We start from the raw sequence: 26,031 nt of genomic DNA, 5'->3' as shown, positions 1-26,031 counted from the left end.
AAACCCATATTTCGGGTCAAATTTTGTCGGTATGCAGCGCGCTGCATTACCCGTGTCTACCCCCTTAACTGTAGTATTTGGTTGGTACTGCATTTAATATGTTACACTTCGAAATTAACATTTGGTTGATTTCCACGAGTCGCCGTAGAAGTCTTCCGTCTAGACGGTAGAATAATTTCGAGCATCGTTGAACACGCGATTCCCCTGTTGGTCGATTACCATACAATTTATTTACGGTTAAATTTATGTGCAAGTATGTCATAGAAGATTGCGCGGTTAAATAGACAGTTGGTGCCATTGGATGCGCCGTGCGTGGGTAAAAAGTGATCTATGCGGTTGATGATACCGGCAAGAACAAATTCCTTGACGCGTATTCAGCGCATCTAGATTCTAGAAGCTCATAACGGAGAGGACTCGCGCAGAATTCCCATTCGCTACAATGAAAATAAAGTGCGCGGCGGATAGGCGTTGCCATTAACTTCAGGACAAGAATCTCAAACGCCTTCATTTACAACTTCATTTTGCAAAGGAATTCTTTCGCGAGAGTCGATGCTCTTACGTTGCGGCAGTTGTCTTATTTCTATGACGGTGCAATTACTCTTGATTCTCGTTAGTCGTGATTCTAAAAACTGGGATAAGATGTGGACAGGGCCGGTCCTACCGTAAAGCCGACCAGCCGCTTAGGGCACAGGCCCAACAGGGACGCAGTACCGATCTTTGAGGATTACAGATTCATACAGGAAAAATTCGATCTTTCGGGATAGCTATAGCGAGGGGAAATTGAACGAGAGAAACTCATAAGTATAATGTACAGGGTGTTCGGTCACCCCTGGGAAAAATTTTAATGGAGGATTCTAGAGGCCAAAATAAGACGAAAATCAAGAATACCAATTTCTTGATGGAGGCTTCGTTAAAAAGTTATTAAGAATTAAATTAAAAAATTTCAAATCGTCCTGGAAAAATTATTTTCAGTTGCGGGGGTCAATTACAAACACTTTTGGTCATTACACATACGTCCGAAATCCTACCCACTTTCTAGAAAAAAATTCGAGAAGGTGTGAAATTTTTCGACGAAAGTAAAATATTACAAATCGTTCTGAAAAAAATATTGTTAGCTGTGGGCATCAATTACAATCATTTTTGGTGAATAGACATACCCCCGAAATCCTGCGCATTTTCGAGAAAAAAATTCAGTACGTGCGAAACTTTAAACGTTAATAACTTTTTAACGAAGCTTCAATCAACAAATTAGTATTCTTGACTTTCGTCTTATTTTGGCCTCTAGAATCCCGTATTAAAATTTTTCCCGGAGGTGGCTGAACACCCTGTATACGTTTATTTTAATGATTACAATATTTGTTCGCAATGCACAATGACACTTATCGACTAATTTCTCGCGTAACACTAATTGTTAAGTGGAAGGAATGCAAGCGTTCGAGTACTTTTGCAATTTTGTAGCTATATGAAAAGGTCAAGGTTATCGGATCATTCTCCCCTAAATTAATCAATTACCATTCAAATTATCATTATATACGCAAGAAAAAATGTAGAACATTTTTTGCTGCGAAGGTAACGCAAGTTCTTTATGACGGAAAGCTTCGGGGACGATAAAAAACTCGAGATTTTCTGTCGGCCCGAGCAAACCAACGAAAATGCAGATCCACCGAGGGTCAAGTTCGGTTGCTCGACATCGTCTTCCCCTTCCAAACCGCCTTCCACCTAGCTTCCAGCTCTTTCCCCCTCTACCCGTCCGCTGATGGTTCCCTTCTTGCTCGGTCTCGCTGGTTCGTCGCTGAGTGGCTCGATTCTCCTTCTCTCTCGACACTTTCAGCCTCTCGACGGGGGTCACCCGGCGGTGTTGAACTGCTAATAGTAAATACCGTCCCAACGACGGTGAAATTGCCCGAAATGACTGGCAAGGTCGTGGAGAAACGACCAAGTGGCAAAGAAGGGCTTACATACGTACACGATAAATTTTCACCGGTACCTCGGAGCCCTGATAGATTTCACGTTCGAGAGAGGCTGGCGTGAATGTGTACGCGCGCGCGCGATCCATAAGTTAGCCAGTGTGTTCGCGATGGGTTCGGGTCCGGTGGTAACCGGACTACGACATTCATACACGAACGAGAGATCGTGCGTGACTGGTCGGTCGGTCGGTTTATAAGCGTCGTGTGTGCGTGCTCCCTAACCTGCTCGTTCGTGTGTCGGTCGGCCGTGCACGTGCGCTACCGCGTCTCTGTATTGCCTGTGTGCGTCCATGTGTGTGTGCGCGCCACGCTCCCGAGCCAGGAGAGACAACGAAACAATGGAACGTCGTCTCGGGCCCGAGTAGCGAGGCGAGCGGGCGGATCGTACTTGCTTGGGTTGCTCGTTCGTCTCGTCCCCGTACGTCCACTAAAACCGTGCACGAACGGGCACCGGGGATTTCAGAAGACGGTTTTCAGGCTCCCGGCTTCGAGAGCCGCTTGTTCGTGACTGCCCCCTGGCGTACTTGTTTCTCAGTAGAGGCCGGGCCGCGACCAAGGAGGAACGCTTTGTGCGTTGGACTGGAAAAAGGGAGATTCGAGAAACGGTGGACCGCGAGTTAGCGCCCCGTGCACGTTCGTCGACGCGAGTGCCTCGTACGTCTCTGCGTGCTGCGTGTGTACGTGTACGTGTGTATACGCGCGCGCGTGTGTGTGTGTATATCGCAACGATTCTTTGGCGCGACGTACGACGTCGATCGCGGTTATATGCTCGCGCGATCTCGACGAAGGGTGTTCCGAATGCGCGGCGTGAGAATCTTCGATCGATACTGGATCGCGCACACGGTATCCAAGGAAACGGCGCGACGGCGGGAGTGTGCACCATTGTAATTCGTTGCGTTTACCGACCGGGTGACGTTGATTTTCGTGCAAAATTGGTATCGTTCGTCGATCCCCGTGCCGCACGAAGCGAATCGTAAAGACGCGCCGCACGGGATCGCGCGACCGCCAATTATCTCGGCTGTTGTCATCGGTGGCTGGTGTTCCCGTAGATCGGGGATGCCGCCTTGTACTCGAGCACCAGCGATTATCGATCCGCGCGAATAAGTGAATCGAGTGTTACCGAGAGTGCTCTGTGGTTAAGAAATCCGTGCTGGCGACGCGCTTCCCTCGACCGTGTCGTCGTCTCGGTTAAAACTCTCGCTCCTTTCATCTTGCATTCCCTTCGATCCGCCTGTCCCTTTCTTCGCCTCGGCGATCCTCTCTGTCCGTTCCTTCTCATTCTCCGCGCTCTGTCTCTCCTTTCTTTGCTCCATTCCTCGGTCGACCGGTCTCTCAAAGGGGGCGTGCTTGGCCACATTCAACAATGAGCGAACGCAAAACTATCTAAGCACGAGGCGCGAACGAATGGTTCCTGTGTTTTCTGCCTGTGTGTGGCCCGATCTTTGCCCCGCCAAGTGTTTACGCTGTGAACGGTCGCCCGACCTTTTTCTGCCGATTTCGAATGGATTTACAACGGCCGACAACTTAACCAGAGAGGATCGTGTCTTTGAATAACACCGCTGATCGAGGTACGTGAACACGAGATGTTATTAACGCCGTTGCTTTATTTCGCGCGGCCCCGATGCATTTTGCGATCGGTTCTCGAGGCCGGGTAGATGTATCCGCCGTCTATCGAGCGAAACAGTCGGTTTCAATTAACTTTTTAAACGAGCAGTCCGTCGAACGAATCGAAACAGCAGGGGTCAGGAGCTCCTAACTCGATACAAAACGGTTAATCGTTTAATGGTTATTTCTTTTCGTTAACTTGGCGCGTCGAGGCCAGACTGGCGGGCGGAGAAGCTCGCGTTCACGATGAATTTCGTTCAAAATTGATTTTCCCAGTTCATCCGTGCGTGTGCAGTCTCGTTTCGCCGTGCCAGCTTTGATTCATAATCGCGGAGTCAATAGGTATCGCGTTCCCATTTCGAAATACCATTGCCTCGTGTGATAGATCGTGAGAAAAGTTACCGGCCACGGACATACCAATCTCTCACGGCGAAAATTGTCCGCCACTCTCGATTACTGGACTAATTACTTGGACAATATCAAGCACTTTTACGGTAAACAGAGAAACATTTTTTCTTCGATCCCTCGTTCGTAAAAATCCCTTTGTTTCTCCACGGAAACCTAATCAAGAGTCGTTAGCTTTGTCACTAACTATGCAGCGTATTCGGCCACATCTGGGAAAAATTTTAATAGAGGATTCTAGAGGCCAAAATAAGACGAGAATCAAGAATACCAATTTCTTGATGGCGGATTCGTTAAGAAGTTATTAACAATTAAATTTAAAGATTTCAAATCGTTCTGGAAAAATTATTTTCGGTTGCGGGGGTCAGTTACAATCATTTTTGGTCATTACATATACCCTCGAAATCCTATCCACTTTCGAGAAAAAAATTCGAGTAGCTGGACAAATTTTTCGTCAAAATTGAAAAGTTTGGAATCGTTTTGGAAAAATTGTTTTCGATTACAGGGGTCAATTACAATCATTTTTGGTCATTAGACATACCCTCGAAATCCTATCCACTTTCGAGAAAAAAATTCGAGTAGCTGGACAAATTTTTCGTCAAAATTGAAAAGTTTGGAATCGTTTTGGAAAAATTGTTTTCGATTACAGGGGTCAATTACAATCATTTTTGGTGAATAGACATACCCCCAAAATCCTACGCATATTCCAGAAAAAAATTCGAATAGGTTGACAAACTTTTCGACAAAATTAAAAAATTTCGAATCGTATTAAAAAAATTATTTTCTGTTACGTGGATCAATTGCAGTCATTTTTGGTGAATACACATATCCTCAAAATCCTGCGCATTTTCGAGAAAAAAATTCAATACTGGCGAAACTTTAAACGTTAGTAACTTTTTAACGAGGCCTTCATCAATAAATTGCTATTCTTCATTTTCGTCTTATTTTGACCTCTAGAATCCCCCATTAAAATTTTTCCCAGGTGTGGCTGAAGGTATCCCTGTATACATATACATTAGGTCAAGTACGTTCCACAACTGTAAAAGAAACAGTTATTTCACTTAGAAAAACGTGTGTAAGTAATAAATTTGTTCGTTTTGTATACACCTAGGTAACCTTTACTGTGCGAACAATTGAGAAATCTACTTCATCAAATGATGTATATGTAGTACGTAGATTAGAAAAATCTTTTATACCTAGTCTAGATTTGTATCTTGTTTTCTAGTTTACGTCGTACATTTTCGATTACATTTAAATTCGACAGCCAAGGTGGCGCTTCGATCACTTTTGGAACAGTTGAGTAACCATTTTCTGACAGTTGTAAATTTGTGTTTTGGTCGTTGTGCAGAAGTGAAACGTACGTAAATAAACGAACTTTTTGAAATTTCTTTTGTATTCTTCGTTTTTGTAACAAAGTAATGTTGATGGTCTGTAGCTTTTTTAGAAAGATCAATGCCCGACGGAGACAACCAATAACGAGCCTGTAATCGTCCAGTTTTTTCCCACCAGTTCTCGAAATAATCCAGCGAAATAATTGGCTGAATAGAAACGAATAATTGAGCGGCAAGCACGTGCTCTGAGAGTCAGTCCGACCAAATTGGACACGCTTTGGACTCTGTAGAGTACCTTTCCGCTTGAACCGGGATGAAACGGAATAGACCCGGCGTAAAAGCGTTTAAGAGGCTTTCCAGCGGAGAGATTAGAGAGTTATGTTTTCGTCCACTCGTGGAAGCTACTAGGGCTGGGTAACATTATGTAGGAATTTGAATCGAGGGTCAAAAATAACAGTTATCCCGAAAAATGTCATTGACAAAAAGTTGTTCGTTCCAGTTCATTTTACGTGACAATTACTATACCGGAGAATCGTTTAAGATATTTTATATTATATTTTTTTGTTTGGTACTAATTCGTACGTATATTGATGTTGAAAATTTTAACTTGCGTTCGTTATTAGGAAAATAAAATTTACCTAACTTTGGTCCCTAGTCGTCGCGCAGCCACAAAGTATTTTAAGTCTATCGCGCGGAGGGTATCAACATCATTGGCCCTTCTTCTTTCTATCGTTTCGTGGCAGTTCTTGGATCGCTTCCAAAAATACCCGTCGTTCGTCGAAAATATGTGTGTATTCGTGGTTGTGGCCCAAGACAGGACATACCGGAAACAATATCTCAGTTCGAAGAATCTTGTGTTTCTGATCGCGACGTACGACGAACGTCTCTGTCAGAATCGTGCAAAATGTTATTTGCAAAATATATTCGATCGAACGGTGAAATTTTTATTTGTCACGACCGAATATTTCGTAAGAAATTTACGACAAACGTGCGATTCTTTCATCGTCGAAGACGATAAATGTTTCCAGGCGAAGATGTTATTTAAATAGCTCTATTGTTTGGTTTTTTCCTAGCGTAAATCGAGTAAATATTACGTGTGTACCAACGACGTCTGAGAACGCCGAATACTGAATGAAATTGTTGATATTCGAACTTTGATATCGTTGCTTACCGAATACGAATCGCGCAGACGTTATAGACGTTATATTTACAAATTGATATTCGATCGTTTGAGTTTCTGCAAAATTGGCGTTTCTTCGAAACTTGAAGAACAGCGTCGTTTCGAGCCCTCGAATGACGCGATACGAGGATACAGACCACGTAATTAAGCCAAACGTTTCATCAAGTTGGATAATGCAAAGCGGATGTGACGAATTCCTTTATATAATTATGTACATTGTTGCGTACAACTGTTACGCTGTTTTTTTACGACTTCACTGCTGTAGAAAAAACAACAATTTGAAATAGAAAAAATTAAAATGGTAGTATAGGTGTTCGGTCACCCCTGGGAAAAATTTTAATGGGGGATTCTAGAGACCAAAATAAGACGAAAATTAAGAATACCAATTTGTTGATGGAGGCTTCGTTAAAAAGTTATTAATAATTAAATTCAAAAATTTCAAATTGTTCTGGAAAAATTATTTTCGGTTGCGGGGGTCAATTACAATAATTTTTTGTGAATAGACATACCCCCGAAATCCTACTCAGTTTCGAGAAAAAAATTCCTTCCACATACAAAATATCTTTTTTCGTGACTTTGTTAGAAATAACTTGAAACGGATCAGTTATCGTCCAGAAAAACTTTTACATATTTGTAATTTCGACGAGGCTAGCAGTTGAGATTAGCAGAATTTCTTTCATGGTCACGTTGTTAAGATTTCGAGATTGTCGACATTTTATGTGTCGACAAATATCATAGTGTATGACAACATAACCTGTAAATGATCTTACGTTCGGAATCAAATTGATAAAAATATGTAATCTCGTTCAAGTAAACGTCCACGATCTTACACAGTGTAAAATGTGAACGATAATATTCAAAATACATTGATACTTTTTGAATGGATTTTATTGAAACATTTTTAACAAAACTGAAGGTTCCTGTTCGTTGTCTTTTGTTTATATACATACGTATTTCCTGTATTTGCGCGTATCCTAAATGGAAAGCGAAACAAAATTAGCTCCGCGGTTAACGTGTTAAGAATTGTCGGAGTATAAGAATGGCTATGACTCATGAATAAGGTCAAATAGGGTACACGTTTATATGAACTGTTTTCATTGTTTCGTGCCCTTTATCGACCGCTGAAATTGTTCACACGTGTTGGGATATAGCAAAAAATAATTCTTTGCTTGAAATTCCTGAATACACGTGTTGTTGTTGATTACTTTATACAGCATAAAATGGCGGGTGTCGATTCGTAGGACAGCGAAACTGTGACTCGAACGAATACATATTGTCCGTTGTTTCGACTAAGATTCTTTTAGAACAGAAAGTTGATTAATAGATGAAAATTAGAGATTAAAGATAGAATTAGTCGTCGAATACTGAACTCTGTATTAAAGGTTTCCCTGCGTGCCAGTCTCGTGTTTCCTTGTTCCATGGCGCGCGCGTAATCGTCGCTCGCAGTCGGTAATTTCGCTCAGCGTGCTCGATCGAAAAAGAATTATGACTCTGGCCGAATCACTTTAGTCGGTAATTGACTGCATTAACGTTACGTGGGCAGGTGAAGATAGACATCTATCGTTTATCATGCGAGGTCCAGCACGCCCTGTCTCTGGCCATGGCGTCTACGTTCCCATACGCCACCTACACAGACCTAGCTTCAAGTTCGTTTTCGCGGAGGCAACCTCTTTACGTTTCTCGATGGTTTTTACAAACATTCCAGGGTCAATATCGTCGTCAACGACGTAGATTCTTTATTCGCGAGGTAGAAAGGACGGGAGCATGTCATGGAAACCTTTTATTCCGAATAACTGTCGCGAAAAACTATTTCGACTACATCGATTTAGGTTAGGGTCCCATATACAAAGAATGTGCCGATTAACACTTTGACTGCCACGTCGCCCATATATGGGTGACAGAATTTTTAACAGTGGAACTAAAACAATTGATTCTCAAATTAAAATGTTAAAGAAAATAAATTTTAACGAGGTTACAAAGGTAACTATTACGACAACTTTTAAGTTGCGTAGTTTACAATTGCCTAAAACCAAAGTTTTGGTCTCGTAAACAATTTTAGGATTTTAGACTGGCAGTAAACGTGTTAATGCAGTTAAATATCTACTCCCAATCATTACATTTATTATCAGAGACTGCGTTAGGCATACGTTATCTCTCGAAGTATGATTCTAGTTTACAGTCGAGGGCGTAGTATGGTTGATAAAACGCTTATCTGTTGGGTTTATATTTTTCTTGGCATAGGTTTTGGTCTCTTTCAGAATTTCACAAAAATATCGAAATTTTCGATGGTAAACAAAATTATAAATATATTTACCATTACAGATTCGTTTATACGATTACGTTAGAATTCTGGTCGACATACTCAAGACGTTAGATTAATTTTGTATCCAGGTAGCATCTTTTCGGCGCTATGGATGCTTATAAACGCTCTTTCGAAGAGTGTAGCGCGTGCTCGATTATGCTTAACACATACGACTAATGAATTTCCGCACACGACGCGTGCTGAGCATTCCAGTCTCGAATACAAGGAGACATAACAAAGTGTGACGCTCACTTTTCAATGAACTTTTGCACAACGATAGTGATTGAAATACTAAAGATAATTATACAGGGTGTTCGGCCACATCTGGGAAAAATTTTAATACAGGATTCTAGAGGCCAAAATAACACGAAAATCAAGAATATCAATTTCTTGACTGAGGCTTCGTTAAAAAGTTATTAACAATTAAATTCAAAAATTTCAAATCGTTCTGGAAAAATTATTTTCAGTTGCGGGGGTCAATTACAAACATTTTTGGTGAATAGACGTATATTCGAAATCCTACTCAGTCTCGAGAAAAAAATTCGAGTAGATGATGAAATTTTTCGGTGAAATTAAAAAATTTCAAATCGTTCTGGAAAAATTATTTTCAGTTGGGAGGGTCTATTACAATCAATTTTGGTCATTACACATACCCCCAAAATCTTACGCATATTCGAGAAAAAAATTCGAGTATTTTGACAAATTTTTCGACAAAATTAAAAAATTTCGAATCGTATTAAAAAAATTATTTTCAATTACGGGGGTCAATTGCAATCATTTTCGGTGAATAGACACACCCCCAAAATCCTACGGATATTCGAGAAAAAAATTCAGTACTGGCGTTAACCTATTTTGGCGTCTAGAAAATATAAGCAAATATGGCTGTGCATTAGACATGTAACGTCGTAATACGACGATCTTTTGTCGCAACGAAACATTCGCGACGTACTCGAACATTTACAACTCGAACATTCTCAGCAGGCGATGACTGGACATCTATCCAGTGCCTGAGAAGTAAGCTAGTCCATTTTTCTAACAATCGTACGTGTCCGCGAACGGACATATTGAACGACCTAAAATCTTCGTTACGGAAGGAAAAATTCGAAACACCTTCGACGCGCAAAAAGACGAAAAACTTTTAATAATATAGTCGAGAGATTGGTTCGCCGTAAGCGGAAGTTTCCCGCGGTTATCGCGGCTGGAGAGTAAAACAAAGTTAAAGAAAGAAGCAGAAGAGAGTCTGCGTAAACGTGAGATAGGATCGGACGCGGTATCGAGCAGAAGAAAAAAAGGGGAAAAAAAAGAACACAGGTGTGGGACGCGATGCGCCGCGAACGCGGCGATTGAGATTCAAACCGTGGCATATAATTCGCGAACGCCATATACGCTCAACGACGTGTAATAATCTCCATCGGGTGTGAGATCCGACTAACAAGATAAACGTGTTGTTATTCGCGACTGGCATTTCTGTTCCCCCGCGTGTCACGGCAATAACGTTGGAAATTGACTTGTTTATCGTCAGGAACGATAGGTCGCGTATTAAATCGTATTGTTTTAACGAAATTACACGCGGAACTAAAGAAAGCTGGTGCACGCTCGCGATACAGCTCGGGAAGAAATGGTACAATAACGACTCTGCAGAGGGCAGTAGCTCGGGACCCCCGAGTGTCAACGGAATAAGCAGAAAATACGATAGTGCACGGTTGAATTTCGACGATCCATCCACACTCTTCCCACCCTGCTCGGTGTCTCGAGCTCGGTGAAACCTGACCCAGTAAAGAAGGAAAGAGAATCGATCGAACAAAGCGATGCCAGACACACGAATGCTGCAAAGAAATAATAATCTGGGTTTCTTGCGATCGAAACTAGTTTGAACACGAATTAGGTTACTTTCGACCAACTTGGCAAACATTAATGTACGCAGCTGCATTAAAATTATAGTTAGGTAGATTTATTATTTCGAGAGTTTCGGTCCGACTGTAATGGTTAGCTATTTGTGTGTCGCACGCTCTGACGGTGTTGCCACTGTAACAGTGGATAATGGTGCGCGATACGGCTGTTTTTTTTGCAGAAAACTGGAAAGACGATGAGAAAGAGGCGCATTAATTAGCCGAACGATGCATCATGGCCTCGTCTTTAGGGGGACCGGGAATGACGTCAGGTGTTCCGACACCGCGAAGAGTCAACCTGGAATTTCCACCGCCACCGCCTTATCCACCTCCCCACAATCAGGTATAATTTTCAGCATGCAATGGTAATTCTGTGGCAGCCGTACTCGACTTGCGGCTCGAAACATGCGCAGTCGTTATCGATACATTTATAAGTAAAAAATTACATACAGGGTGTTCGGCCACCCCTGGGAAAAATTTTAGTGGGAGATTCTAGAGGCCGAAATAAGACGAAAATCAAGAATACCAATTTGTTGATAGAGGCTTCGTTAAAAAGTTATTAACAATTAAATTCAAAAATTTCAAATCGTTCTGGAAAAAATATTTTCGGTTGCGGGGGTCAATTACAACCATTTTTGGTGAATAGACATATACTCAAAATCCTACTCAGTTTCGAGAAAAAAATTCGAGTAGGTGATGAAATTTTTCGGTGAAATTAAAAAATTTCAAATCGTTCTGGAAAAAATATTTTCAGTTGCGGGGGTCAATTACAATCACTTTTGGTGGATGGACATACCCCCGAAATCCTACCCACTTTCTAGAAAAAAATTCGAGAAGGTGTGAAATTTCTCGACGAAATTAAAAAATTTCAAATCGTTCTGGAAAAAATATTTTCAGTTGCGGGGGTCAATTACAATCATTTTTGGTGGGTAGACATACCCCCGAAATCCTGCGCATTTTCGAGAAAAAAATTCAGTACGGTTGAAACTTTAAACGTTAATAACTTTTTAACGAAGCCTCCATCAACAAATTGGTATTCTTTATTTTCGTCTTATTTTGGCCTGTGGAATTCCCCATTAAAATTTTTCCCAGAGGTGGGCGAACACCCTGTATGTAAGAACACTTGTATTGTGAATATAGATAGGATAGGTAATTATTTAGTTACTTTATCCAAGGAATTTAAAATACTATCATGAACTGTTTCACCAGTCGCTGTCATCGTAGTATTAAATAAGGAGCTAATTACAAGCGACGTAGTTCTCGTCAATAATTAACGAACGATTCTTCGATTCTTTTTCAGATGGCTTGCACGGGATTGGCGGAGCCTGCGTCGGTGGTTTCGCCCATGACGAGCTCTTCTCACCAGCATCCCCTTCAAGATTATTCGTACGCTTACTACGAACCTGGCCCGAGCCGACTCCACGGCGCGTATCCGCCGGAAGTGGGCCTGAGCCGTGTACAGCAGCAACAACAGCAACCACTGCGGCCGGAATCGTTCAAAAGGCACACCTACATGACCCGATACGGGACGGAGGAGAACATTTACGAGGAAATATCCGAGATCAAGTGAGAAACTAAATCCGTACGGAAGTTCTTTAAATCGGCCCAGCTAAGATTCGGTAACCTTGGAAAATAGAATCGGTAACCTCGAAGCTATCAAACGTCGCAGAAAATTTTAATTTTTAATTTTACGATTAATTTGTTTTTAATGATAGCCTGCTGGGTTAGGTTAGGAAACCTCTCTAGAGGGTTTAGGTAACTAGAGAGGAACTACCCTCGGGATGGAAACACATCCTGACAGGAAGAGGGTGTCTGGTTTCAATGGAGGGTGTCGCCGGTGGCTTCTTAGGGGTCGGTACGAATACCGATGATAGCGCGCGAGAATTACGTTTCATTCGGTCTAAATGGTTGATGAATACGCGCGTTCGTTGGTTGGACGCGAAGTGAACTTCACTGATGCTAGTGAATGCGGTTTTAAGTGGACAACAAGCTTCCCGACTGCTTGGCCCGATTCGACGCGCCACGCACCGGATGCCATGAGACGGTGATTAAGTCGCGGGACAATAAGAAAACAACAGTCGTAGATTGTCCGTACAGCATCCACTAAGTCATTCATCGGGACAGGATAAATACCCATTCACATCGAGTCCGATTCTCGAGTAAATTATTATGCGACTCTGACGGGACCCGATGTTCCTTTTAAACGTTCTCGTGAATAGGATGCGTTCACGAGAGCACTTGGAACGAAAGCTCCCTTAGGCGCGAGTCTGGAACGGTCAATAAGATTTAGAGCTTGAAATAGGCTAGAGTCTGTGGGGTCCGTCGCTTCCCGTACTCGCCGCCAGAGGGACCGTTCCTCTCGCAAGCACTCGACCGGGCTTCCGTCTACATATACAGGGTGTTCGACCACCCCTGGGAAAAATTTTAATGAGGAATTCTAGAGGCCAAAATAAGGCGAAAATCAAGAATACCAATTTCTTGACTGAGGCTTCGTTAAATAGTTATTAACAATTAAATTCAAAAATTTCAAATCGTTCCGGAAAAATTATTTTTGTTTGTGGGGATCAATTACAATCATTTTTGGTCATTACACATACCCCCGAAAACCTACGCATTTTCGAGAAAAAAATTCGAGTAGGTACTGAAATTTTTAGACGAAATTAAAAAATTTCAAATCGTACTAAAAAAATTATATTTAGTTACAGGGGTCAATTACAATCATTTTTGGTCATTATACATACCCTCGAAATCCTACACACTTTCGAGAAAAAAATTCCTTACCGAAAATCTAATCAGGTGCCTGAATTTTTCGACGAAAAAAAAAAAATTTCAAATCGTTCTGGAAAAATTATTTTCGTTTGGAGGGGTCAATTGCAATCATTTTTGGTGAATAGACATAACCCCGAAATCCTACACACTTTCGAGAAAAAAATTCAGTTCGTGCGGAACTTTAAACATTAATAACTTTTTAACGAAGCCTCCATGAACAAATTGGTATTCTTGATTTTCGTCTTAGTTTGGCCTCTAGAATCCCTCATTAAAATTTTTCCCAGGAGTGGCCGACCACCCTGTATATGGTCCTCGACTGACTCTCAATATCTCAGCATCTAAGCCAATACTCTCCCTATCCTTTGATACTTTAGGTTACATCGAAGTGTTATTTGTCAGAAAGAAGAGATGACAAAGCGATAGCACACTTTTGGGTTTCCCATTCTGATTCCTTGTACAAAAGTATTTGCCTCTCTACCTAGGGAATTTTCCTCGTTAGTAATACAGTGCAGATATTTCGATTATACGTTGTTGAACAGTTAGTTTCGTACGCGAACCTACTGATTCATTATTCGTGAGCTAATCGGTTCAATTCATTAGCAGACAATGCCACCGAGCGTTGCACGGCTCGAGGAGGTCCCTAGTGGCGGAGGAGGTCCGACGAGTCCAGTCACGGCATCGCCGAGTACTGGGGGAATTAAATCTGAGCGTGGAGGCGATGCTGATGCCGACCGTGGCCGACAACAACGATGAGGATGAGCCGCAGGATCAACGAGGAGCGTCCACGGAGGAGCTGTTATCTTCGGTCAGTCCCACCGACGACCTCCTATCGCCTGTTGGCTGTGACATGGACAGTGGCTTCAGTGGAAGCTCCAGTGCAAGTTACAGGTTGATAGAAATTGTAATTATAGTTTTAAGGCTGTGTATTTTCAACCTTTGTATTAGAACAATCTTTTTTACACGAGATGGTAACCTATTAGAGTAACCTATTTCCTACTGACTCGATGTAGCGTAGCAATTGTACGGTCGTAGGAGGGGAGAAGTAATATTTTTAATTGTTACTTGCTTAGGTCCGGACTAGGGTCCTTGAGGCGAGGAATGGGTAAAACCAGTACGCCGGAATTGGCCAGCGGTCAGCGCAAAACGAAGGCCGCTATGATCTGGAAAAAGGGTTGGAAAGGCTGGAAAAAACTGCATTCTTTCGGCAGCAACAGCAACAAGACTGGTGAGTCATACGCAACAGCCACTTACGCGCTGAGAAATTCCTACGGTTGCTCGGATTTGCGAACGTTAGAAACACTCGTAACTGGACACTTGGAATCAGGTGCTTGACCCAAGCGGTAACGGTTGTAAAATATTTTTTGGGACGTTTCTTGGCGCGATTGTCCAGCTGGCTTACCAAGCTGACCGTCTTAAGACGATAAATCCCAACGATAAAAGTGCATTCGACGCTGGTCAAGCTTCGGTCACGAACCACTCACGGCCACGAATTAATTGCCCTCTCGCGGCTCTGTGACTTCGTTAAAAATTCTCGTTGCGCGACCGCGGTGGCTCGCGTGTCACGACTACGAACCGAAAGAAAGAGACATCCAGGTGTGCCGTTCTTTTTCCGCAAGTGTTTCGAGAAGCATGCGAGCCTCGACACCTTCGGTGATGCGCGACCAACGCAGAATGTCTTAAACAGTAATAATAGCGGAGATTATATCACGCGTATACAGGACGTGTTATCACAGGTGGCCAATGTTCGACTCATCGGTGGTGACATTAAGGCCCCCTTTTTTTCTTTTTCTTACTATTTAACACGTTGAATACCGTGGGAGTCACCGGTGACGGACGAAGACAAGATTACTAGAAACACATAATTTGAGTAAATTTTTCAATATTATCATCGTTACTAAAATGCTGTGTAGACGGTAATGCAGTATAGAACATATAAAAATAGTTTTATTTATACAGGATGGTCGGCCACCCTTGGGAAAAATTTTAACGGGGGATTCTAGAGGCTAAAATAAGACGAAAATCAAGAATATCAATTTCTTCAAAATCAAGAATATCAATTGAATTCAAAAATTTCAGATCGTTCTGGAAAAATTATTTTCGGTTGCGAGGGTCAATTACAATCATTTTTGGTGAATACACGTACCTTCAAAATCCTATCCACTTTCGAGAAAAAAATTCGAGTAGGTACTGAAATTTTTGGACGAAATTAAAAAATTTCACCGGTGACCTCGCTAAAATAAATTTGTCACACACGATTACACACGTTAACTCGTCTATTGTAAGTAATATTTCACCATAATATGTAGTGCATAATAAAAGTGCATGTAAAATTAACGTGGCGTTCAACGTGTTAATATAACTTTGTCTATTGCAAATATCGTGCAATGTATAGTGAAGTTTGAGCAGCACTGTGGTCAAACATATCAGAGCATTCAAGTTATCGAGCACCTTACCGATCAGTGAAGTTATTCGACTGTCGATGACCCAATTAATTATCGTGTATCGTAACGTAGAGGCAGCGTGCCCGTTGGAATATTGCAAATGGCGATCAATCGTGGAGCGCGTACGGACCGAACGCCACGCACCACGCGTTCAGATCGTCGGGCCACCTTTTGTCCGTTTATTTCATGGCCCTTTGTCGCGCATAACTGCACAAGTATGCACGGGCCTTTCTTTCATGGGAACACTGGCCGGCGGGGCTATGACGCAAACGTTTGGTCCCGTGCGCTCGTGTGCATTTGGCGCACGAACAGAGTTAATTATTGGTACTTGGAAGGGGTCAGTCGTGGGGTCACTCGGTGGAGAAGCAGATGCGAGACCACGTGCACGTCCTTCTCTCTCGACGCTTTAATCTCCGTCTCCCTCGGTCACTCTCCGCTCGGCCCACGACTGTGGCGGATTTTGAGCTTGCTATACAGGGTGTCTTAACGCTTTCACAAAACTACGCGCGAAAACGGGGCTTCACTCGACCCTCGGAAGACGGATAGTTCGGATAGATCGTTTTGTCTTCTCCATTTTCAATTATAAAGTCTATAACGTCTACGTGACAAAACTATTTCTTTCTCATTCGATTAATAGTGAAACGCAAAATCTCTTTCGTAAACGATGTTGATTGTTCTCATTATAACAATTTTTTTATTCAATAAAAAATTAAGATCATCTTGATTTTTTTAGTAAAATTGTATTGTTTGTTTTTTTTCATAACTCGGTGCATAGAATCCCCCCTTAAAATTTTTCCCTGGGGTGGCCGAACACCCTGTATTCTTTTTTTTTACGACGATAAATTCTAACGATGGCGCGTCGAGATTGTAAACGTAGAATCGTGGAGGGTTCGAGGGCAGATGTTCAGAAAAGAGCAGTCTCTTAAATAGTCAGCCATATGGTTTCCGGGATCCCATCGAGATTCTCGAACGCCTCGGGCCTACCCTAATCTCTACGCCGAGCTCGAAGGACACTCGTCTAGCGCTCGAAACAATGCCAGCTTTGTGGTATTCGCCGGATATTGGACTCTTCGCGGAATTTCAAGGTGAAGTCGACGAACTCTGTAATCGCGGCGAAAACATCGACCGGTAATGATACCGATAATCGTTTCCCGAGCAACGTCAATCCCATACGCAATTAGCCTCTCTCGTAAAACGGAAATTCAATAAAATACGCGATCGCCGTGGAATTGAAAAGATAAATCTTATCCGTGGACGTATTTTTACTGTCGGATCTTCGTTGTGTTCTCTGTTCTACGAAAGTAAACGTGATTATCGCATCTCTATTGTCCATAAAGATCTTTCGTTTGATCCACGTTTGAACGGGCTGCGTAGCAGAATGCGTTCAATTGCCAGCGAAAGAAGCAGGCTTCCTTTGGAAGCAACAATGCAACAGTTTCTCCGCGATAGCAGTTGAAAGGAACACGAAACTGTTGGTAAGAATGAAGGTATGCGAAAAGCATCGAAAGAAGGCTAAACGCATTATGAACCGAGAGAAAGGCGCCAGACGAGGCTGGCTCGCGCTATTATCGCGATACTTTATTGGTATTCGTTTCGACAGCGTGTAATATTCGTATCGTAATCGATCTACCTCGATACCGTGATTCTCTTGGCTTTAAGTAACTCTACGATCGATCGATTCCATCGTTTCTTTTCGCTCGTGTTCGTCGACTTTTTTTACGTCGCAACACTTGCATCGACGCTGAATGAACCACGGCCATAAGAAACGTAATCTCGAGTGGTTTCTCAGGTCGGTGGCGCCTCTCGGTGGTCACCGTAACTAACTCGGTTTATTCTGGCTGCCTCCCGATGCACTCAATGGAATTGCATGGTTCTTTCATTAGTTTCGGAAATAAATCTGTATCGGGGTCTGTTTTTTTACACCGAAGCGAATCGACTCTGTTACAATTTTAGACGATTCACGGTAAACGCGATTTGCTATAGAATTCATTGAATAGTATACTTCGAGTCACGTTTGAATATACTTGTACAGGTTAACCTAAAAAGATTTCGTATCTCTTCGTGGAAAATTTGATATTAGTATTTTCAAGGAAGTATCTCATAACGTAATACCAACATCGTTTATTAAAAGAGACACCTTATAAAGTATAATTTACAGTTAAACCCGTGGTACATTAATCGATCGATTACATAGCCATTCCAGGGGGGAAAAGAAACGTATTTGAATGTGATCCTTCTTCGGTACAGCTGCGTCACAGCTTATTGGCCATGGTCTCCACGGCGTGCATCACTCGGATCATGATGGATCTATTCTCCTCGTCCCGTCGTTTGATATACTCGAAGATCTGCTCGATACGACGATCGGTCCGTGACTCGTGATCCTCGCGATACGGGGCTCGCGTTCTCCTCGACTTTCTCGGTCTTTCCTCATCCTCGTTACGCGCCCCGGCCGCTTGTCCTTTGTCTCTGGTGGAATCGACGACGTCGTTTCCCCATACCCTCGACAAGTCCTTAGAGTAGTCCGCCTCCGACGTCACTTTCCTGATCGTGAGCTCCGTGGCGCGCGGCAACCGCGGCATCAGCACACTTCTCGGCTCGCGTTTCCTTCTCGCGTAACTTCTGCTCGTTTGCTTGAAAACCGACGAGTCTTTGGTTTTTCTGACGACGTCGCTGAAACCGACAGAATACGTAAATCGTGCGACGCTCGAGAACGACAAAAATTCACTGTCGGCCACTCAAGCCATAATGAAAATTCAACCTACGCATTAATATTTTTCATAAATTATTTTCCAAACATTTTATACAGGGTGCTCGGTTATCTCTGGGACAAATTTTAATGGGGGATTCTGGAGGCCAAAATAAGACGACGATCAAGAATACCAATTTGTTGGTGGAGGCTTTGTTAAAAAATTAACAATTAAATTTAAAAATTTCAAATCGTTTTGGAAAAATTATTTTCAGTTGCGGGGGTCAATTACAATAATTTTTGGTCATTACACATATCCCCGAAATCCTACCCACTTTCAAGAAAAAAATTCGAGAAGATGCGAAATATCTCGACGGAAATAAAATTTTTCAAATCATTCTAAAAAAATTATTTTCGGTTGCGGGGGTCAATTACAATCATTTTTGGTGAATAGACATACCACCGAAATCTTGCGCATTTTCGAGAAAAAAATTCAGTACGGTTGAAACTTCAAACGTTAATAACTTCTTAACGAAGCCTTCATCAAGAAATTGGTATTCTTGATTTTCGTCTTATTTTGACCTCTAGAATCTCCCATTAAAATATTTCCCAGGAGTAAGTTTCTTTCTTACGTTGGGATCATTTCGTAGTTCCTGCACACGTACCTGGTGGTTCCGCGCGACGGTAGTCGTTCGATTTGAATCGAGTCGTCGCTGAACGTCCGTAGCCGTTGGTCGGGGTGGAAATCGACATCTCGTCGCTCGATTTCCGGGTCAGATCCGACAGGAAGCGCGTCCACCGAGGAGGTGGGCTCTTCCGGCGTCACGGATACGCAGAGGAATTCGTGGGGATCGATGTACTCGTCGTGATTCGGCGTTCCGCCGCGGTCGTGTCCCAGGAGCTCGTCGATCGCGCTGTAAAAGGGCCAAGAGACGTCGTCCGCCTTGTTTCTGTCTCCGTGTACCGGGTTCCTCAGTTCCTTCAACAGATCGCTGTGGCAGATGCATAGTAACAGGACGAGAGCTAAGCGAGTCGTGCTCGATCGTGTCCCGTGTGTCTGTATTTGTACGTGTACGTATGTATGAGTGCAAGTGTACCGTGTATCCACACGCCTTTCGTTGCTGAACCGTCGCGTTCCTCGCGTGCCTGCCGGTTTACTGATTTTCGTCCCGCCGAGTATACAGGGTGTTCGGCCACCCGTGGGAAAAATTTTAATGGGAGATTCTGGAGACCAAAATAAGACGAAAATCAAGAATAGCAATTTGTTGATTGAGGCTTCGTTAAAAAGTTATTAACGTTTAAAGTTCCGTTTGTGGAACGGCAATCTGCGAACAGCTGCGTACGCGCGACAGTGGTTCTCACTCAGAAAACTGTGAGGCTGTCGATACGTCAGTAAGTAGAGTTTCTCATGCTGAGTGAGAACCTCTATCAGGCGCACGCAGCTGTACGCAGGTTGCCTATCTACAGGCGCAACTGTAAGCGAAATTAAAAAGTTTCAAATCGTTCTAAAAAAAATATTTTTATCTGCAGGGGACAATTACAATCATTTTTGGTCATTAGACATACCCTCGAAATCCTACCCACTTTCTAGAAAAAAATTCGAGAAGGTGTGAAATTTTTCGACGGAAAAAAAAAATTTCAAATCGTTTTGGAAAAAATATTTTCAGTTGCGGGGGTCAATTACAATCATTTTTGGTCAATAGATATACCCCCAAAATCCAGCGCATTTTCGAGAAAAAAATTCAGAACGAGTGAAACTTCAAACGTTAATAACTTTTTAACGAAGCCTCGATCAACAAATTGCTATTCTTGATTTTCGTCTTATTTTGGCCTCTAGAATCTCCCATTAAAATTTTTCCCACGGTTGGCCGAACATCCTGTATGCTTATTTCTCAAACCGTCCGTTTTCATATAGAGAGGTTAGGTTTGTTAGATTTTGTCTGTCCACAGTAGAACGCGTTTATTATCCTTCCCAACGTAAGATCGGAAAGCAAACTAACATCGCGCGCGAATAAACGAACGATCGTGGTTAATCGCGAGATAATAAAAGACATCTGCCTCGTCTCACTTTGTACTGCTGCAACAGGTTGGACCATTTCTTCTTCAGCACCCTGTAGTGTACGTTAGCCATAATGGTGGGAAACTCCTCCCGCATCTGTTGCAGTATGTATCTGCAAAACCGAAACAAAAACGGAATACAAAGTCGTGCATTGTTCTCCGACATTTCTGTTATCTTGCTTGTTATCGGTTTTCAAATTATCAGAATCGTTTATAATAATTATTATTCCCATCGTACTGGTAATAATACGGTGGAAGGAAATACGGAAGGCAGAAAAATTCGATTTTCTCGGAACAATGAAGCTTCGTATAAAAATATATGTACGTTTTTTTATTTATTTATTAAAAGTCATTTTTCGTTGTATCAGAGGATGGTCGATTAAAAACGGAACACTTTAGTATGTTCTTGATACGTAAATTCATTCACCAAAAATGCTTGTAATTGACTCCTGTAACTACATATAATTTTTTTACTATGACTTTGAAATTTTTAATTTTGTCTAAAAATTTCAGTATGTACCTTCTCGAATTTTTTTCTCAAAAGTGGGTAGGATTTCGGGGATATGTGTATTCACCAGAAATGATTGTAATTGAGCCCCGCGACCAAAAATAATTTTTTCAAGACAATTTGAAATTTTTTAATTTCATTTTTTAATAACTTTTTAATGAAGCCTCAGTCAAGAAATTGATATTCTTGATTTTCGTCTTATTTTAGCCTCTAGAATCTCCCATTGAAATTTTTCCCAGGTGTGGCCGAACACCCCGTATATTGAATTTACTTTGTTATCAGACTTCGCTTCCATGTGAGAGGAGGGGGAGGGGGTGTTCGCGTTGTGGGATTTCGAGAAACGAACACTGGAGACACTGTTCGCGAGAGAGAATCAAATCGGCCTATTGTTTTGCTCTTATCGAGTGCGTACGTTTCGCGCGATAACGAAAACGTCGAAGACGAACGTTCGATAAGTAACAAATGCATGGCCGCCGGCTGGATGCAATTCTGGCCATTTCCGTTTCCGTTCTGGCGATACAAGATATTGCAATAGATGCAGGCAGTGTGCTCCAAACATTGTCGAGTTTTAGTTTATTTATTGTTCGAGTTGATTCGCTATTTTTATTAGTTATTGATTAGAAATAAAGCGATGAAATTTTGTTGCATTTAACCAACGTAAAATGCCGTATCCAGTTACTTATTTTATACAGGGTGTTCGGCCACCCCTGGGAAAAATGTTAATGAGGAATTCTAGAGGCCAAAATAAGACGAAAATAAAGAATACCAATTTGTTGATGGAGGCTTCGTTAAACAGTTATTAACAATTAAATTCAAAAATTTCAAATCGTTCTGGAAAAATTATTTTCAGATGCGGGGGTCAATTACAACCATTTTTGGTGAATAGACATACCCTCGAAATTTTAACCAGTTTCGAGAAAAAAGTTCATTACTGGCATAACTTTGAACGTCAATAACTTTTTAACAAATTCTCCATCAACAAATTTTTTTTATAAAAATTTTTATGAAATTTTTCGGAGAAATTCAAAAATTCCAAATCGTCTTGGAAAAAATATTTTCAGTTGCAAGAGTCTATTACAAGCATTTTTGGTCATTACACATACCCCCGAAATCCTACGCACTTTCGAGAAAAAAATTCAAGAAGATGCCTATATTTTTCGACAAAAAATAAAAGTTTCAAATCGTTTTGGAAAAATTATTTTCGATTTCGAGGGTCAATTACAATCATTTTTGGTCATTACACATACCCCCGAAATCCTACGCACTTTCGAGAAAAAAATTCAAGAAGATGCCTATATTTTTCGACAAAAAATAAAAGTTTCAAATCGTTTTGGAAAAATTATTTTCGATTTCGAGGGTCAATTACAATCATTTTTGGTCATTACACATACCCCCGAAATCCTACGCACTTTCGAGAAAAAAATTCAAGAAGATGCCTATATTTTTCGACAAAAAATAAAAGTTTCAAATCGTTTTGGAAAAATTATTTTCGATTTCGAGGGTCAATTACAATCATTTTTGGTCATTACACATACCCCCGAAATCCTACTCACTTTCTAGAAAAAAATTCAGTACGGACGGAACTTCAAACGTTAATAACTTTTTAACGAAGCTTCCATCAACAAATTGGTATTCTTGATTTTCGTCTTATTTTGGCGTCTAGAATCCCCCATCCTGTATATTACAACAGTTTTTAGCGGATGCAAAATTTGAAAATATCAGTAAGACTCAGTAATACTAGATAACAATCCTTAATATGCGCAAGGATGGTTGAAATTCTCTTCCAAGGCTACCGCGTAACCCTCGAAACCATCGGTGTTCCCAGTAAAAAGGAAACGCTGAATACGAAGCTGTGTTTAAATGATGGCCGTATACTTACTCCCATCCTGCCTGGGCGGAATATTTGCGGCCAGTAAAGAGCTTTCCATTTTCCTTTCTGAGCTGAATGAACCGGCAGGTGAGATTCTCGGTCCCTGTAGACATTCGTAAAAGGGGCGGAGGTGTACTGTCTGTGGCTACCTGCGTGACTAGCGATTATTATCGCATTCCCGTGACGACTAATCCTCTATTAGACGCTTATTATAATGCTGGTGGAATGTCGCCGACTTCGAGACGGTCAATTGTCGCCGTAGAAGAAAAGTAATTGGAGAACAAGAATTTAAGTAGATATCCTCTTTTCTAAATATTTTTATTTCGAAGCGTTTATAATACTTCTCCTAATAAATTGTGTAGAAAAATGTATGTACGTCCAAGGGTTAATGCCGCGGGTACACGTGGATGAGGGCGCGGGCGTTTGGCGCATTCCATTGTGCATTTCTTTGAATCGTTCGTGTGCATCGACGTAGCCCGATTGTAAGAACGGGAATAACGATTCAGTTGCGCGCGCGAACGGAACATTGCGGCCGTGAGTAACGTGGCCGTTGCTATCTAGGTCGATTTCTGAAAGATCTCTTAATTGGATATTTAGACGAGTCACTATAACTGCTGTTAGTTGTCCGTTTCGATGGAACGCCGCGAATTATTTCAGCGCTACGATCGACGATTCTGCAAATACGATTATTACATTATCGACCATTCATTTACGAAACGACGAGAAAGTAGCGAGGAGGTTAGGCAGGATCCGATTCGTTTCCAGCTGTTAAAAAAATGTTCCGTTAGGTACAGGAATAGATATAGAAATCGATCACGACGGAATACCTTTCTACGAGAGAAATAATGGGAAACGCGAATGAAATACTCCAGGCGTATTTTTATTTGCGCAGAATTTTATTACGACGAATCACGCATTCTGTACGCGAAGGAAGAACTACGCGTCCTGCCGATAATGCAACATACAGAGTGTAATTGTACATGTCGAATATTAGCGAAGAAGGTACAAACAACGTCGAAATCAGTGGGAAACGCGACGTAAAGAACGAAAATATCCTGATAGAACGTTTCGTCAAAATTTTCAAACGAGATTACGGAATGGTCTGAATCCGAGCAATGGAAGATGGCAAAGTTCAGACCGACACAAAGCTAGTATTACAGGGACGATGACGCAAGGAAAGACGAATACGACTCGCACTTGCGTATCACTGTGGATCTACGTAGCAAAATGGATTACCCGTCACTGACGTATGCGTGCACGCGGGACTATCAAAACGGGAACGAAGGGAAAGCACGTCGATGGTGTGCCGCGTGGAAAAATTTTTCCATCTACTTCGCGCGACCGTCGACTGTAACGATAACTCGGTAACGAGGCACAGAGGAGAGAAAAAAAAAACTATTCGTACACGTGTTCATCGAGAGGCACCGAGAGCATTTTTCCATTCAAGTCAGAAACTCACATCGAAATTTCGTCTGCTGTGAAGCCTGCGTCATGTTGGCTGTTCGATAAGAATCTACCGAGGATGCGATCGCCCGTGTGAAACCTCCTCATAGTCGAGATTCTGATGCGTACTAAAATCTAGACCTGGTTTCAGTCTACACCGAGAACTAGAGGGGAGTACGTGGAGTGCCGGGCTGCTACCGCCGCGGTGGAAGCTGCAAACATAGATTTGGTGGGGACACGATACTTGGACGGTATATACGCGGAGTTTGTCCGTGGACAACGCGTATAACCGGCCGCTCTTTGGGTGCGTGCCAAGCAAGAAAGGAAAACAAACCGCGTCGCCATCTCCCATTAGAGCTACGCAACAGCTCTTTTTCCTCTTGCTCGACCAACCGTTCGTCCTCCGTTCCCTCCGATTCGCTGTGTTATCGACCACAGGAGTCCTACCAAGTGCATATCGATGCATCGATCGATCGTTCGGCGAAACTGTACAACCTCAAGCGTGTTCAACAATGCCCCTCGTTGAATCCTTTTTGTCTCGAACGTTTAGCTAAAATGTTACGCGTAGATCGAGTAAACGGCATGTATTTGTCTGAAATAGAAGATTAGAGAGCAGTGGTGATGCATCGAGTACAGTGTTGCCAAGATCGAACTTGAAGAAAATTTCCATAAATACAAGTAACTTGCAGTCTTGGCTATTTGCCCCTTTGGCAACGCCATTCAAGCGACATATTTTAATCTTGGCCGAAACTTTTATTTCTGCTAGATGGCTCGCTCGGATCGTTTCGTAATGCAGTTCGAACAGCGTTGCAGAAATTTGGATTATCGTTACGTATTTTAGTTGAGGTTAAATGAAAATTCAATATTTTGTTAGATAGATTTGTAACTCTCTTTCTGATGCTATACGTATGTGCATCACCTTAACGTTACACTTGGGTTACATTTATGCTCGTGCGATATCGCGTCCAGTGTTTCGTAGCAAACGTATTTTGCGCACGCAGCAAAATGCATGGACTTCCGAATCGCGTCATATTTCGCCTTTATAAGCATTCTTTGTGTGTCAACATGTTGCTTACATTGGGTTTTCTATGTGTCACGAGTTATAAACAATGCATGCTTCGCAACAGTTGTTCTCCTGACGCTAATATAAACGCGGTTTGCATTTAAACGAGTCAAATTTCAGTTTCCGTAATCGCGTTTAAATTAAAAAAAAAATCGACTTGGGTGACCTCCCGCCGCTTGTCGCGTCGGGGGAAACTCCCCCACATCTTACTACCTTGGCCAAGCAGTACAGATGCTCGGAGTGCGACAGCATTCAATGAAAGTAGCAACAGAACCGAGGAGAGGTGGGGGCTCTCGTTCTTGGAACCTCTTTCCCTAACCAAGTCGATTCTTTCACTCGCTGGGCCATAGGCGCATGCACAGTTTCAAGTCCCACTACGTTCTCGATGCGAGATCGACGTGTTTAGTCTCGTGAAAATATGACGTCGATAAATCTGATAATGTTGGTATGCAAGCATACAGTTAAATATACGTTGGTACGTAACGCGAATTGTACACTCGATGCTGTGCAAGCAAAG

The 26,031-nt window shown here is 42.1% G+C and overlaps 2 protein-coding genes across 4 annotated transcripts in view; one reads left to right on the top strand and one right to left on the bottom strand.

Moving 5' to 3' along the window:
* Positions 1 to 2,791: 2,791 nt before the first annotated feature.
* The window catches only part of LOC143342989 (rho guanine nucleotide exchange factor 10), a 61,415-nt gene continuing 38,175 nt past the window's right edge, over positions 2,792 to 26,031 (top strand). Inside the window, exons 1-5 of one of the 2 annotated variants that reach the window (XM_076767393.1) lie at positions 2,792 to 3,535; positions 10,859 to 11,019; positions 11,977 to 12,242; positions 14,049 to 14,333; positions 14,516 to 14,670. In XM_076767393.1, the coding sequence (XP_076623508.1) occupies positions 10,912 to 11,019; positions 11,977 to 12,242; positions 14,049 to 14,333; positions 14,516 to 14,670 (814 nt within the window). In that variant the 5' untranslated portion in view covers positions 2,792 to 3,535; positions 10,859 to 10,911. Of the gene's footprint in view, positions 3,536 to 10,858; positions 11,020 to 11,976; positions 12,243 to 14,045; positions 14,334 to 14,515; positions 14,671 to 26,031 lie in introns of both variants that reach the window. The other variant, XM_076767392.1, reaches the window with a different exon arrangement.
* On the bottom strand, positions 17,999 to 24,661 carry LOC143342990 (uncharacterized). Of its 2 annotated transcripts, XM_076767399.1 has the most exons (5): positions 24,468 to 24,657; positions 23,018 to 23,111; positions 20,641 to 20,743; positions 19,238 to 19,551; positions 17,999 to 18,556 (listed from the first exon to the last, which is right to left on the bottom strand). In XM_076767399.1, exons 1-5 carry the CDS (start codon positions 24,499 to 24,501, stop codon positions 18,139 to 18,141), a joined length of 963 nt encoding a protein of 320 aa, XP_076623514.1. In that variant the 5' UTR covers positions 24,502 to 24,657; the 3' UTR covers positions 17,999 to 18,138. The 2 variants fall into 2 exon arrangements, with proteins under 2 accessions (XP_076623514.1, XP_076623515.1); XM_076767400.1 differs by lacking the exon at positions 20,641 to 20,743 and having other exon boundaries at positions 19,238 to 19,564; positions 24,468 to 24,661.

Source organism: Colletes latitarsis, chromosome 6, assembly GCF_051014445.1.
Source record: "Colletes latitarsis isolate SP2378_abdomen chromosome 6, iyColLati1, whole genome shotgun sequence".
In the NCBI taxonomy this organism is placed as follows: Eukaryota; Metazoa; Arthropoda; class Insecta; order Hymenoptera; family Colletidae; genus Colletes; species Colletes latitarsis.
This window is presented reverse-complemented; position numbering and strand designations above follow the sequence as displayed.